The following is a 16212-nucleotide window of genomic DNA, read 5'->3' on the forward strand; positions in this document are numbered from 1 at the left end:
CTCTGCAGTTGTGTGCAGCCCTCTCTCTGCTTGCTCAACTCCGTCTTTGCCTGCGCAGATCTCTCCCTGCTGTTGCTCAACTTGCAATTTGCAAAGCAATGTAGCCTCTACGTCAGCCAATCAATCAAAGCATGTCCAGGAAATACTGCCAGGAAAACTACACTTTTTTCAGATAAAAAGGACTTTATATAATTATATTTAATTAGGTTGATTAACCCTTCTCTTTTCCTGGGACATTTCCACTGTTCACTTCTTTTTACACATCAAGGGATTATTTATGTCTAACCAAACAGAGAAGAAACACTTCATATATTGAAATTAAAAGTCCTCTTTAACTGAAAAGAGTGCAATTTAACAGTTTTAGGAATGGGCAATGTGTCTTTTCTGGAAGTCAAACTATGGTCACCCTAATCATGACACATGAATTGCAACAAAGTATTTTGCAGGCAGTGGATGGTGACTGGTAGCTAACCAGCAGCAGAAAGCAGTTCAATAAGGTGTTAAATGGGTGTTTTTCTGTAAAGCAGTATTTCCTGGACATGCTTTGATTGGATAAAAGAGAGCTGTATGTGATTGACTGGTGGAGAGGCTACTTGTTGAGGAGAGCAGGGAGAGATTTGCATGCGCAGAGACAAAGTTGAGCCTACAGAGATTGCTGCAGCTCCTGCACACAAGCGCAGAGCAGGTTCTGTTTGTGCAGACTCATTACTGTACGCTCAAGTTGGTGGCACTAAGTCACTCAGTGAAGTGGCTGGCTCGTTAATCATGTAACTTCAGGGGAGTTTTCTGATCATTTTACTTGACATCAAAGCTTTTCATTATGGTTTGCGGCCTGTAAACATGCTAGCGGAGTTAGCATTAGCATGTCGGAGCAGTAGCATTTCCTCTCTCTAAAGTATAACCTTGAAATGTTAACGGTGTGCTGCTGTTGCTGTCTTACCCTAATGTGATGTTGAGTGACTTACATGAGCGCTGAGCAGGGTTTGCTCATCGACATATAGGCCTAGGTTTTGCTGTATCGCCCCTGCCCCTGACTTGTCAGCATAGCAGTCAGGGTTAAGGAAGTGGAGGAAGTCCATTCTTGATACTTCCTGTGTGCGACGGTGTAGTTCTATATTTATTAATTATTATTTCTATTTCAGATTAAAAAACTCCTGTACCCACTACACGTGTCGTGATTGTGTTGAGCATGTAGATGTGAACAAATAAAAAAAAGTTAACTGAAAAAAAAGAAGTAAAAAACCCAAAATGATAGGGGGCTTGTGAATATTTTAGGTCCCCTAAAATGGACCTAACGACATCAGCGAGAGACATAGTCTCTCCAGCGTGTCCGGGGTCTTCCATTAGGTCTCCTCCCACTTGGACGCGCCCAGAAAACCTCACCAGGGAGGCATCTAGGAGGCATCCTGACCAGATGCCTGAGCCACCTCGTCTGGGTCCTCTCGATGTGGAGGAGCAGCATGTCTACTCATTTTCCTTATTCCAAAATATCTCTTTGTTGCAAAATACCATTACTACTTAAAATGTATTATCCGTCTGCATTAATACCCATCATGCATCTATAATGTAAGAAATCAGTTACATTTCCTGTGTTGATCAGACCATGTAAAGCAGATCTGACTCTCAGTCATCTATATCAACTATTCAAAATGTTGTTTATAAGTGTTAACTTTTATATTTGCATCTAAACCTTTGTTTCTGGTCACATTTCTTTACCAAGCAGTAGAGTCATGTTGAATTATTTTGTTTTGGTTTCAGGTTCATAAACCTCAGAAATCTTCACGTAACACTTTTTAAATCAAGTGACAGAAATGAGCCCATGTTTATATAAAAAACGGTTTAGGGTGTTTAAGACTCTCCAACCGACCGAAACAACGCAGCAGGGCTTAAACACACACAGGACATTCACCTTTCACTTTAGGAGTTCATTAGAATGTGCTTGGTGCTTTGAAGTTCAAGTACAAATAACGTGTGTTGTGTTGCACAAAGCCATCACACTTCAGTTTAATTAGCTGGTGAAGATTGTGTGACTGTTCTGCTGCTTTCAGGGTCCGTGGGAAATGTCCCGTCTCTTTACCCAGTGGCCTGTGGTGCCGTAGCTGGGAAACAAAGGTTCTGCCCGTTTAGGAGCCAAACAAATCCCTAAAACCAGAAGACTAGAAAGACGATCAGCAACCGGAGGAGGTAGTCTAACATGATAATCTCTGCTTCTGCTTTTGTGGATTATAATTTCTGGAACTTTGTGGCACAAATGGCATTTTTCCTTTAGTCTTATTTGGTCCACATATCACCCATGAATGACATTTTAATGAAGTAGTCAATAAGAAGGATACTTCATACACCTGCTGTAGTTAAAGCGCGAAGATCAGTTGTTCTTCAGTTTCTGCTGCATCTGGACAAGGACCAGGGCTTGAACTTGTTTAGGGACCAATGAAATCTCAAGGCTGGAGTAAAATGTTCTTCCCAGTGTCAGAAAGCTCAGGCCTGGTTCACATCCTTCCATTCTGACAACCTTAAGGATGCCTGGTCAACATAACAGCACTAAAGATGATCTTATCAGATATTCCTGCCATGTGGGGTGTGTTAAAAGCACTCTGGACTCCACCTTAGTCTCACTCACAGGCCTAATGAATAATGACCCCAAACACATTTAAGACATTTAGATTGCATCAAAACAAAACACAGGACGGCTTTCAGTGATCTTAATCCTGGTAAACATCTGTTGAAGGAGCTGAAACATCTGGAAGATGAACCTTTCAGACATGAGACAGCTGGAGCAGATTGATCTGGAATGAACCAGAATATCTGTGGACAGGTGCAGAATCTCACTGAGTCACAGAAATCTCTTGGTTTTTGTGATTGTTTTTTTTTTCGATAAAAAGGGGTACCAACTGTTTTACAACTCACTGCCAGATTTAACTTTGTTCATCAGATTTAGACTTGCCCAGGTCAATTTACTGTTCTGATACCAACATAGCCTGGAAGATGCATTTCATTTGATGCAGCACATAAATAATATAGAGATAAATGGGAGCTGCTGATGTTTGTTGTAACTATTGTCTATATTAGAAGTTTAAAAATAAATAAACACAATGAGAATGAGTAGAAATGGATTGTGGGATGTATGCATCACCGGCACTGTGGAGAGAGAAGTGTGGTAGAGCTGAGCACACATCACACTCAAACCTGATTACATAAAAGCACACAAGTGCTCTAAAGAGACACTCGTAACAAAGGACTTGTTGCACAGAACCGGCTCTTGACAAATCTAGTTAACATAAAGTGTGGACATTGTCCAGAGGCAAAATACAAAATATGCAGATTAGGCATCTGCAGTACGTGTATCAAATTAAATGTCCATCATTTTTAAGTTGTACTTTATTTCTCAACCTAAACCAAAATGGCTGATATAAAAATGCCCAGGGCTGTTTTTAAATGTTACACTGAAAATCTTGCCGTATTTTTTTGCAGCCTGGTGCTGCAGAACCACACTTGTACATCAAAACACACATTTAAAGAATATTCACACATTTCTGTGACATTTCCGTATATAAATAACAGAAAACCTAAGTGCTAAAGACAGGGGTCATGTTTCATGCAAACACTGGTTTTCGAAGCAATCGAACGAAAACGTCAAAGCTTTTTTAGGAGATACTGAGCATGCTATCATCATCTTCTTTCATGTTTAACCTGTTCGGTGTTTGCCCACTGAGTTCCTCCTGCTCAGTGACCGGTTCGTTGCTCCCGTGAGACGAATTCTTCATCACGCTGTAGTAAATTGGAGCATTGTACTCGGCCTCCCTGTGCTGCCTGTTGCACCTACAGAGCTTCTTGAATGCGACGCGAAACTTCTGGGACATGAGGTTGTAAATGATGGGGTTAATGGCACTGTTGGTGTAGATGCACATGCGGCAGAAGAGCAGGAACCAGGTGTTGTGGTAAGGCGGGTCGATGAAGGAGTTGACCACCACTAGTGTTCGGTAAGGCATCCACAGCAGAGCAAACAGGATGACCACCACAGCTAGCATCTTAGTTATCTGTTGAGGCAGAGGGGGGTGGGGTGGGAAAGAAAATGCTTTCATCTCACAGAGTACTTCTTAAAGGTCAATAAAGGACAAGGCAATGCAAAAGCTGAATGCTAACATCATCAAAACACCTCAGCCTCAGGTACCAGACAGGAGATGAGGGAGAATCAGGTATCAGATTAGCTATTTTCTAATATTATTATTACAGATGCACATGCATGTTCAGATTTTTGATACTTCTTTTATTTGTCTGCACTAATGTAATTTTTAAATTCCTGTCTTGTTCCAGTTTGTTGTTTCTCTTTTCCCTCTGATTTCCTCTGATTCTATCTTGGACCCTCGATAATGATTTTGGGATTGGCGAACTGCGTCTTAACCCTGTGTTAAACAACCCTGCCCCGTTTCAGACCCCTCCTCTGCCATACAACAGCGGCAGGGTTGATGGCCTTCTGTTTTAAATTCAGACGTTCTCCAGTACCTGTTTTCTAGTGGTGACCGTTCCCTTGCTGGACTTGTTGGTGCTGTGGGAGAGACCCTGGTGGACTGATACTCCTCCTGCTCGGTCCATCAGCTGCGACGGCAGAGGACTCATGAACAGAATCTTTCCAATGAGCCCGTACAGCACGGTGGCCACAATCAGAGGGATCACATAAAAAAGAGTGAAGTCCAGGAAGTAGATCGGCATATACAGGCTCCTGGAGACGCGGTACCCACAGGTGACGACCACCCCGTTGGTGTAGACGGTCTCATCAGTGTCTACCAAGAAGAACCACATGGTGCAGTAGAGAGAGGTGAAGATCCAGACTGCTGCTATGATCCTTTTGGCCCGTGACACGGTGCATAAGAACTGGGCTTTAATGGAGTGACAGATAGCAATGTACCGCTCAATGGTGAATGCCGTGATGGAGCAGGAGGACACGTTGATGCCCAGGTACTGAAGGTAAGTAATGCACAGACATCCTGTGTAGCCATAAATCCAGAAGGCGATGACATCAGAGATGTTAGGCAGACCTGCAGCCAGGAGCACGATGAGGTCAGCGACTGCCAAACTGACCAGGTAGCAGTTGGTCGGTGTCACCATGTGTTTGGTACGCAGAACAACAAGCACAACCATAACGTTCCCTGCAATCCCAACACCGCATATGAGCATCGTCAAAAATATTGTTACAACTTGTTCTTCAAGAGGGTTCAGAGGCATTTCTGTCAGATTCACGACGCGAGCCACGTCCTGAAAGACAGTCGTGTTGTTCTCCATCATTCTCAAGTCCAGCACGCACAGTTCAGTCAGGTTTTAAAAATGAGAATCCTCAAGACAGAAACAAAAGAACAGTTAGAGTCAAAATGTTTCAAAAACCCTGTGAAAATAAAATCAAGACGATCATTTTTATTCATGCATCTGGTTATCACAGCAGCCAGCCTGGTGATGAAATGATGCAATGCATTTTCTGCTCATTAACTCAGTTCATTTAAAGGTGCTTAAGTGCAACAAGATGATCTGTAATTAAAGCAGGTGACGCGTTTCTGAGGGTTTTACTCTTGAATCTGTAAATTGAATTAATTAAACTGTTAATCTGGCTAAATGAAGCTGACATTTGGTCTTTAAACATTTTTATGACATTTATTCTGTGCTGATTTTCTGCTTTTTCTTTGTTCTTTCTGCAGAACTCTATCTTTTCTCACTGATGATTTAATTGACGCTAGTTAACAGCTGCTCATTTTCTCTTTGTGACCAGATCTTTCTGTTTGCTGCCCATCTCTGACTGCGTCAGTTCTGTGCAACGACGTGTCACAAAATATTGATGGCCATTTTCCAGAATGAAATGCACCGTGACGTTGTTGCAATGTTCTCCGTGTGCATATTCATGCTGCTGATGCCTCAGAGGCCACTGGAGGGCTGATTGGAGCGGGCTCATCCTGCTCCTCATGGTGGTTCTGCTTTTGGACTCCTGTAGGATCCCACTGATCTGGTTCTGGAGGTGGAACACTGTATTTATTTTATTCCTCATTGTGACTTAAAGTGGTCAGAGTAGTAAATCACGGGGAGAAAACCCTCCTGCTGAAGCAGCTTACATCAAAATCAACACCGTAAGACATCAAGTCATCTCTGACATTTTTATATGATTTTTACTTTTATCCATAACTTCCAATAGCCTCCTCCTCCTGACCTCTTGCTGTTCCCATCTTCTAATCACCATTACACCTATAGAAAATTAATAAGCTTGAATGTAAACATGTTCTCCAGCAGAATGATTAAATTAGGCTGTAAAACCATCATTTACATCACAAATTTGCTTAAAAGAACAAATAAAACATTTGAAACAATTGGGCCATTAAACTAAATCTATACCACCAGTGCAGATGTCTGAACGTGACTATTTCCGTGGTTTTCTCAGACTAACTTGTTGGTTTTATCAGAGTCTACACTTGTTAGGGAAATTTAGGATCTGCATCAGCTGTTTAAAATTATTTTTGACTTAAAATCCACATTAAAGGCATCATCTACAAAAATTCTGTTCCTTTAAAAATGTTTACATGAGAAACTTCTACTCTAAGATGAATGAAGGCTTCCTGGTTTTTCTCCTGTATAAGCATGAAGACGTTCAGGAATAAAACCAAAGCGAGTGAACAGGAAGGGTCAGCTCACCATCAGACGCAGCTCTCCTTCAGACACGACGGCAGGTGTGTGTTCAACCAACACACACTGATGACTGCTCTGCTCTCCTCCGGAGTCGCTCCACTTCTGCTTCTCTCTCTCCCTCGCACTCTCCCTCATCATCCCTCCCTTCCCACTCCACTCACCATTATAGCCACATTTTTACAGGCTTCGTCCTAAAATCAATTCCACCTCCCCATCCTAAAGACTGTTTCCTCACTGAGAGAAAAGAGGAAGCACAGCTTCCATTTTAACAACCTCAGAAATCGGCTTTTAAATCAGAACAGAACAAATTAACTGTAATTTATGAAGCATGTCTTTGTTTGGTCCCCAGGAGACATGCATTAGTTGGTGCTTCCTTTTTGGTTAGAAGCAAAATTACTTTAATTTAGTGGTTTGACTTTGAAGATTCCTTCTTTTGTGAGACAAACTTGAGTTTTTTCGGCTAGGATTGTTGCCACTGCCTGAGACAAACATCAGTGGTGGACCTGGAGATTTTCTTTTGGGTTCCTAAGGCGTGGCAAGATTCTCCTGCTGGGTGCAGCATTTAATTTTAGTCTTCAATCAATGCATTTGTATTACTTGTCAAAACATAATAATATTTCACTAAATGTAGTTAAAGCTGCAATGGCAAATCTGCAAAACAAGCAGGTTTTTAAACAGACACGATCACAGAACTCTCACCCCTGCTGTCCTCCCTGGGCCACGTCTACCGAATATTGGAACACAGTGGAAACGAGAGAGCACAAAACACCAGTGGTGTCATGTTGGGTTGTAGTTTTATGACCCACGACATGCAGAATCACGCACAAAGGCAGAAGGTGAGTAAAAAGGTTTATTTTTGTTCGGTGGAGGTGTAGATGAAGGTCGGAGTTCGGGTGATTCCGGTGGAGTCCTAAAGCAGAGACAGGAGTGAGTAGTTGCAGATCAGCAGCTTAAAGAGTTATGAGATTCAGCTTACGGTTTCCAGGTTGTTGGAGAAGGCTTTGAGAGGAGGGTAAGTCAAGGCTGGCTGAGCTGGTCGAGTGAGAGTCAGAAGTAATGGCTGGGAGCTGAGCACCGGAGTCCGAGGTGTCCAGGTTGGCAGGTGGGGGTTGGAGAGCAGGCGGTCAGGGGCGAGCGACGGGGCTGGCAGGCAGGGTTTGAATCCGATGAGTCTATTTCTAGATGATGGAGGCTGGCTGGTGGACGAGAAGTTCCTGAGGAGGTCAGAGGAAACAGGGCAGTTAAGTTCAGGGAAGTGAGGTACACAGGCGATAAAAAACCCAACTAGAGACAGGCAAGGATCTGGCGAGAATACTACCCAATACTGAGTAATCATCCGGCACTGATGAGTTGTCCCGACGCTCCTTAAATCCCCTGACCACTGATGTGCAGATCGACAGCAGCTGCTCTCCGGAAACACCCACCTGCACACAGAAAGACTCAGCACAACACGGGGGTTAACTCAGCACAGACCATGACAAGTGGTTGCTTTCTAGCTCCAAATATCTTTTGTTGTACACAACTTTAAAGTATGTTTTTCTGTTTGGGACTCTGTTTGTCCTAAAGTTGAAGTGGTAGCAGCCGGCTGTTTCTCCTTCTCTGATATTATTGAGTGGAGAACCTCTCACAGCAGTGGTGTTCTGTTGGTAAATGCACAAGCACATAATCGGTGGAGGACACAGGTACATCTGGAAGTGTGGTGGTTTGGTGAGACAGACAACTGGATTACCCAATCCATGGTTTCGGACCGAGCCGTGTTCTTAGGTGATGTTTTTAGATAAATGCCAGAAAACCACTTCATTTTTTTTAGCTCCACTAAATATTTATAGCAATATTAATGTTAGATTATTGTTAAGCTAGCTTGTTCTGCAGATTTGCTATTGTAGCATTAATATGATAAATAGAGCCCAAAGCCAAGAACAATGTGACATTTCAGGGTTTCCTTGAGTGCCTTTCTATGATTTAGTTTGACTCAACCCTGAAAAAAACAAAGTTTTGATGAAGCTGAGCACATGAAACATGCTACATTTCAAACAGTTAATTTGAGGAGTTTAAACATTAGACTATATTAAATCCCCGAATGAATGCATCTCCCAGCTCTGCTTTTACTGGTTAATGTCTCCCCTCCCAATATGGTGGATCAGTCGGTGTATTTATGGGCTGAGGCAGTCTAAGTAGTTATGTCTGTGCTTTAAACAATATGTGCTTGTGACAGTTCCCAGTCTGTGGGCAAAATGTACAACATGAGATGGCTCCTTTTATCATCCACAGCATCAGCATCTTCTGTCCTAAATATTCTAAAAACGAAAGAGGGTTAATCTTTGGTTTTTCCTTTTTTTTCATCAGCAAAAACAATTAATTTGTTATGCATAACTCCAGCAGAGCCATCTCCACCCTGAGGTTCAAAGTGAGCAGAAAGGATGAGAGGACCCTTCTCTGTGGTTGTGCTAACTCACCACTATCCTACCTTCAGAGCTGGTCAGAATATTGGTGAGCATCACTTTGACCCATAAATTCATTCACTCTAGTGGGAAACATTTTGTAAGTAGACAAACTGTCCCAGATGCACGTGTCTGACCCCATCTGCAGGTGGATCACTGACTTCCTGATGGACAGGAAGCAGCAAGTCTGACACATATCACTTCCTGGGCACCACCATCACCCAGGACCTCAAGTGGGAGCCCACCGCCACCTTTATCATAAAAAGGCAGCAGAAAAATTCAACCTGCCAACACTGTCGATGAGGCAGTTCTACATTGCAATCATTGAGTCCATCCTCACCTCTTCAGTCACCGTGTGGTACGCTGCAGCTACCACCAAGAACAAGAAGAAGCTGCAGCGTGTTGTGTGCGCTGCTGAGAAGGTCATTGGACATTGGGACATGCAGGTCAGATAACAGCTGACTCGTCTCACCCTGGACACAGTCTCTTTGACTCGCTCCCGTCTGGCAGGAGGCTCCAATCCATTCGGACCAGAATCTCTCGCCACAAACACAGTTTCTTCCTCTCTGTGGTTGGAATGCCAATCGTAGGACTGGTCACCCTATTTGTTTCAGTCACGTGACCCTGTGCTGTGTTTGCACCTGAACTGATCTGCTCTGACCGGTACTTCTCTAATTATTGGCTCCCTATAATATTACTATGGCAAGGTGGAGAAACAAGAGCCCGGGCAGGATTGGATTCCCAGACTCCCGGGTGAGAGTCAAGCGCACTAACCAGTCAGCAAAAGGGATATCCCCACGGCCAAGTAGCCCAGGCGCATGATCCATCAGGATACAGTGATAGGACGCTCACCCTGTCACATAATTACAATATATTTTATTTAATTCAAATTTTTGCTTATCATTTGTAATTTCTTGCACCAAGTACCACAGCAATTTCCTAATGTGACTTCTCACACCTATGGCAATAAAACCCTTCTGATTCTGTTGAACTGGTTTGAGCTGTAGTTGAACTGGTGGACTAAAACACACAACTAGTTGGATTTCTCATCTGGTGAATGTGACTGTAGTAGAAAGGAACTAAAGAGCATAAAAACAGACAAATGCAGCCCACCAGAGACTTGAATCTAGCTGGAGAGGGCAATAAAAAGCTCATTGAGTCTTTTTTTTCTTTTTATGCACCATTGTTCTCAATACTAATGTCAGCTTCATTTTTACATTTATGAATCAACAGCAGGATAAAACCTGTCCAGGTAATAAGTTCATTATGTTGATGCATGCGGGATGTCGGTTCCACTCTGCTTGATAATCGACTCAGCAAACTCTTCTGTTGATTATAAATAAATCCAAATTGTGGGGAAGAAATAATCCAGTTTTACATAAAGAGACACCTCAGCCATAACATCAGGCTGGTGTTGTTGTTTTAAAGATTTTAGATGGACGCGAAGCAAATTTAACAATGACTTTGATGCAAACAAAGATAATTTTACCACAAGCAGATGAAGAGAATGTGAGAATCACAAAGAAGACACAGAGTCTGAAGTAAAAATAGATGACAGTTGTCTAAAATATATCTGAAAATGAATCAGGAAATAACTCTGAGTCTCATGGGAAATTCAGTCAGAAGCCACTGAGCTGTACTTCCTTAGAAAAACAGAAACTTTTTGATAAAAAAAATGAAAAGAAAATTCACTGAATGTGGCCTTAAAATAAAATTGTATTTTATTTATTCAGGTCAATATTTAAAACACAAAAATTCAAGTGCATGAAAATATTTAAGGGGCCACAGCGACATCTGGTGGACAGAAAAGGTAAACAAAAACTACAACTGTTTTGAGATGTTTCTTTCAGAGGTGGAAAGAGTGCTAAAATGTCCTACTTAAGTATGAGTACCAATACTTTGATTAATTTTTACTCAAGTGAAAGTAAAAAGTATCGTAAATAAAAATTACTCAAAGTAAAAGTTGCTTAGTTACATTTTTGTCAGCGTAAGGATGGCTCCATCTATAAGTGCAAAATCACAACGCAGGTTCACAATTCGCTCGTGTGCACGCGCGCGCGCACACACGCACACACACACACGCGCGCGCGCGCGCACACACACACACACACACACACACACACACACACACACTGCAGCATGTTAGAATCATATGAATGACTAATTTAACTACACTGAACTGCTTTTGTAATAATTTAATCTCTTATTCTGGAGTAAAATAAAGAAACAAGCTAAATCATCACATATCTGTGGCATCAAGGAGCAACTTCTGAGTTCAAACACAGCTGTGTTTGGTTTAGGGTAGGGTTGTCCCTAGGAATGGAGCACAATATTTACACCTGAACAGTATCGGGATGTTTTAACTCACAGAGGCCTGCAGGTCTTCTGTTTTATGAGCAAAGCGCTGAGAATCCGCTTGTTATGAGGCCTAAACGTTATTTTGCCGCTTCCGTGCGGAGCGGTAGGGAAACACATTTCAAACACGGAGTCCGGCTACCGAACCGATGGTTCCAACCCACAGGAGAGGAGGGAGAGAGGAGGTAAACAGCGAGTGGATCACAGGGACTGAACTGATGTTTTTGAGCAAAACTGCGGTAAAAATGGCTGTTTGTCCTCATTATCAAGTGTACAAATCCCCCCCCCCCCCCATTTAGACGCGGCGCTCATGCTGCAACATGCAATATTTTTTATTTATTAAGCCTACAATTTATTTTTACTCAGTAACGGATATGATTTGAAATGTAGCGAATTACAATTCTTTTTTTAAAACGTACTCAAGTAAAAGTACAGATTTTAAAAACGACTTAAAAAGTATAAATATACAAAAAACTACTCAATTACTGTAACGTGAGTGAATGTAATTCGTTACTTTCCACCTCTGGTTTATTTATTATTATTATCATTGTTGGCATTATTATTATTATTATTACTATTATTATTATTATTATTATTTTACTTTCTATTCTCTATAAGCACGCACACACATATACATAAACACACACACACACACACACACACACACACACACACGTGGTCTAGAACTGTTTGTGTGAGATGTTGTCGGGTGCTGTCCTTCCGATGAGCTTTTTGCAAATCCAGCACAAACATAGCAACACTACAGAAACCACAGATGTAGGCAGCAGTCAGCAGAGCCTCAGGTGTATGTGCTCTTGCAGAAGAACACGTGTTGTGATTGTGACTCAAATAGGATGTTCTGTCACCAGATCAAGTTTAGAAGCAACCCAGTGAGAACCTGAATCATGCAGAATGTGGTGACAAACCACCGTGCGCTGTTGGAGCTGAATGTCAGGGCTACATCCTCCAAACATGTGTACTTAAGTAAAAATAACTAAAATAAATGTGCAGACATCTAAAGAAATACTCTGAAAACTGAACGTGTACAGGGGTGGTTGTCTGCTTCTGGTTTATCCTAAAAGATTTTTGGTTTCAAACACAAGAGACCATATAAAAAATAAATTACACGCCCAGAACAGTTCATAATATCATAAAATAAAATACTAAGCAGCAACAGAAGTAGAATTCATGCAGTTTGACAATAATTTTATGCATAACGTTGTAACAATCAACTCAGTGTTTCCCAAACTCACCAGATTCTGACCTTACAGAGAATTTTGCCATGGCGGGACCGCACAAACACAGCTTTTGTTATTGTGCTCCTTTTATTTATAACAACAGTTTTTCTACAGGAATTGCAAAAGAAATATCCCCGTCAGCAAAGATCTTTAAACCCACCTTGAGTTCTGGGATCATCTCAGATCTCAGTGTTTCAGTTCCCACTGGTTGTCCCATCATTGGTGCTCTAAAGCACAGATAGTAACAAGTCTTTTCTCACTCCTTTTTATTTGCTTCTTCCATACTTTCTTTGTCAAGTACTCCCTTCTTCGTTCCTCCTGTTCCCTGAAAAATGAGGCGCAGATTCTTCTGCGGAGCCGCCTGGCATAAACCTCCAGGAACACCATGAAGTAGCTCATCAGCCAGAGACCTCCCAGCAGGAGCGTGATCCCCAGGTTGGGGGAAGAGGTCTTCGCATCACAGAGGGATGGCTCAGGGTAGAAGGTCCACCCATAATCTCTGTGGAACTTAGTCAGCTCCCGTGTGACGCATGCTTGTGGGATGATGCAGAACGCAGGAGGGAACCACTTCACCTTCAGGGAACAAATGAGAATATGAAAACCTCAAGGGAAGACAAGGAGGTAACAAGTAGATATCTGAGGAAAGTCTTACCTCATATTTAACGCTAATGGTAGCAGTTGTTGGAGGGAAGTCCTGCATCCACGGCACAATCATCTGGACTAAATGGTAGACAACGTAATCCAAAACAACCATCACAGCTATTGCTACGAAGTATAAAGTTACCACAACCAGCGACACAAAACAAGAGCCACATTCCTGGCTTGTGATTTTGCAGACATTGATTTTTTTACTATCATGAGAAGCTTTCTGCTGGAGGGCTTTGGAGACGAAGCTGTTATCAAACTGCACTAATGTGAGGTAGGATTTGAGGTAGCACGCAGACTCTGCAATCAGCAACGCTACAAACACAGCTGCAAGGATCCGGTTTGACAGCAGCTTGTACTCTTTCAGCAGCTTTCTAGCGTGGGAGAAGTCAGCCTCTATCTGACCAATCACATTAGCAAATGTGCGTTTGACTTGTGACACATCAACCTGTGTGACATGATCCAAAGTCCTCAGATTGGTGACAATGCTCAGGTCTTCTCTCCTCACTTTAATGGCTTCCTCTACAAGGTCCTTCTTAGCTTCATTGAAGGGCTCAGATGAGTTCAACAGAGTCCTTGTGAAACCCTCAGCAGTGCACTTCAGGATGCGTACCACCGCCCCCACGTTTACGCTGATGTTAGGGATGACGTTCAGCACCAGGATCATGATGGAGGCTGAGATGAGGAGTTTGCGTCCCTGCTTGGTGCACACTGTGGGAAGGATCATCGTCAGCACGCACCGCAGGGGGTGGAACAGGAAGGAGACCAGGAACATGGTCACACTGTAAAAGCAGGTGGTCTGAACAGATGCTATGTGGTCATATCTCAGAGTCTTTGACAGCCAGTGGTGCAGCAGGCCGCCACTAACGATGGCAAACACCAAACAGAGAGACAGCAGTGCCAGGATTTCTCTCCCCAAAGGAGTGGGTTTGGAGTAAACATCCCAGAGGTAGGTCAGGAGAGATGTTAGGAACTGTCTGAGAGAGTCTGCTCGCTTCCTGAGGGCAAGAAGGTCAACATGTTGCAGAATTAAGTTTGGGAAATATCCTTAATGCCACTTATTTTGATGCAGATAATTCAGAAGATACTACTACTACTACTTATAATAATAATAATAATAATAATAATAATAATAATAATAATAATAATAATGGTTTAAAAAAAGCTTTTCTAAAATTTTATTGAAGTTTTTTTTGTTTGGTTGCTCTGACTAGCTGTTAGCTCATCAATCCTGTGAGATGTAAAAGCCATTTCTCTATAAACACCAATAATCATAACTTTCCACAGACATCATTTAAATACCCTTGCTTTCAGGAAACAGCAGCTTGCTTTCATTAGTCCAGAGTTTCACATATTTTATTGTTAAAATAAAATTGGTCTCACTTCTTAGATAAGAAACATGAAAAACTTTTTAGGAATTTCTACTGTTAATGAAGCTGGTAAAACTGACCAAGGCCTACTTTTGAAAGAACAAATCTGACAATAGAGGATAAAATAAAAAATGGTCTTTTTGATCTTTTGATAAGTCAAATTATATAAGTGTGTCAAGAGATGCCAGCTCTTACCTGAGAGTCAGAGCTACTTGTTCAATGACAGACTTCATTTTCAGTTGTCAAAAACTAAGGAAGTGCTGCAGGACTGGGGAAAAGGGGAACTGTGCTGAACAGTCAACATCATGTTGGTGTTTGTGGGGCATTTGAGTTATCACGCAGGAAATAGATAGGACTCTTTGTAAAACACACATGACCCACAGCCTCTCTGATCAGCACACAATGTGACACACACACGCTACCCACAATGCAATTTAGAAATGGGACGACAATGGGAGTCACATCATCCTGAAACATGATGAAACAAATGCTGATTAACCTCCTGATTTACTTCCTCATTTAGCTTTATTAGAGATGTTTCTTCCTGCACTGGTCCAATATTCTGGGATCTGACTTTTGCTAAAATATTCTGACTGACATGTAAAGCTTTGCTGAACTTCTTGTAGCCCTCACCCTTTGTGTAAAGAAATGATTTCCTTTCTCAGATTTTGTGTCATTTCTCTTCCATGTGGAGCCATGGCTGTCAGCATGAAAAGGGAAGGGCTTTACTCTGTTAAGTGATGCCCTTTTTATAGTCACCTGTCTGCTGGACACCTCTTACATGAATCATTAGACCCACCTGTGGTTGGACACATGTTAATTAGAATTTTGTGGTCCTGACTGGGGGTTTTTTCTCCTAGGATAATTGGGGTGTAATCATCTTTACAACATGGGTTTAAATGGATTTGTTAGGAAAATCACTTTTTTGTTTGTGCTAATTAACAAATCTTGTTTCCAATCAATGGCCCACATTTGTGGGAATATATTGTAGTATTGTGTCTCATAGAAAATGTAGATTCTGAAAGGAAAATATAGGTTTTCTGACAAATGTAGTGGGATGTACCAGTTTATGCTGAGCACTATATATATATATATATATATATATATATATATATACATATATTAGGGCCGGGACTTTAACACTTTAATTACGATTAATTAATTAGAAAAAAATAACGCGTTAATAAAAATTAACGCATTTAATCGCAGCTTGCATTTCAAGCACGGCAGAACCTTTGTCATTGCACGATTTCCTCGTAGACTGAATATCACTGACGCACACAACAATGCACAGTGCTAATGGCTACTAAAACGGAACAGAAACAGAAAGAAGTTGCCTTGCTTGGACTGATGCAGGATTTAGGAAACATGTCCGCCTCTTTTCTTAACTTGGAAAAAAAACTTCCAGACAACAACGGAGTCCGTGTCGCGGACATTTCTCAGAGATCATCTCTGCAGCGGCTGCCGGGTGGCAACGGGAACTTTACAAAAGTTGCGGTA

General features: G+C 41.9%; 2 protein-coding genes across 2 annotated transcripts; both read right to left on the reverse strand.

Annotated features, from left to right (window-relative positions):
- Positions 1-3475: 3475 nt before the first annotated feature.
- LOC107391239 (thyrotropin-releasing hormone receptor) lies at positions 3476-6794 on the reverse strand. Its single transcript, XM_015968427.3, has 3 exons — positions 6670-6794; positions 4504-5331; positions 3476-4037 (listed from the first exon to the last, which is right to left on the reverse strand). The coding sequence occupies exons 2-3, from the start codon at positions 5281-5283 to the stop codon at positions 3645-3647; spliced, it is 1173 nt and encodes a 390-aa protein (XP_015823913.1). The 5' UTR covers positions 5284-5331; positions 6670-6794; the 3' UTR covers positions 3476-3644.
- Positions 6795-12765: 5971 nt separating this feature from the next.
- ocstamp (osteoclast stimulatory transmembrane protein) lies at positions 12766-15775 on the reverse strand. The gene is made up of 3 exons (XM_015968426.3): positions 14908-15775; positions 13350-14340; positions 12766-13270 (listed from the first exon to the last, which is right to left on the reverse strand). Exons 1-3 carry the CDS (start codon positions 14943-14945, stop codon positions 12914-12916), a joined length of 1386 nt encoding a protein of 461 aa, XP_015823912.3. The 5' UTR covers positions 14946-15775; the 3' UTR covers positions 12766-12913.
- Between the last annotated feature and the right edge of the window lie 437 nt (positions 15776-16212).

This window comes from Nothobranchius furzeri, chromosome 15 (assembly GCF_043380555.1).
Source record: "Nothobranchius furzeri strain GRZ-AD chromosome 15, NfurGRZ-RIMD1, whole genome shotgun sequence".
Classification (NCBI taxonomy): domain Eukaryota; kingdom Metazoa; phylum Chordata; class Actinopteri; order Cyprinodontiformes; family Nothobranchiidae; genus Nothobranchius; species Nothobranchius furzeri.

Bases quoted from the DNA above. Each gene is read 5' to 3' on its own strand.
- LOC107391239 (XM_015968427.3), bottom strand. From the start codon at position 5,283: ATGATGGAGAACAACACGACTGTCTTTCAGGACGTGGCTCGCGTCGTG. The intron at 4,038-4,503 runs GTACTGGAGAAC...CTGCCTCAACAG, and splicing joins CGGTCACCACTAGAAAACAG to ATAACTAAGATGCTAGCTGT.
- ocstamp (XM_015968426.3), bottom strand. From the start codon at position 14,945: ATGAAGTCTGTCATTGAACAAGTAGCTCTGACTCTCAG. The intron at 14,341-14,907 runs GTAAGAGCTGGC...TCTTGCCCTCAG, and splicing joins CAAGTAGCTCTGACTCTCAG to GAAGCGAGCAGACTCTCTCA. The intron at 13,271-13,349 runs GTAAGACTTTCC...TGTTCCCTGAAG, and splicing joins CCATTAGCGTTAAATATGAG to GTGAAGTGGTTCCCTCCTGC.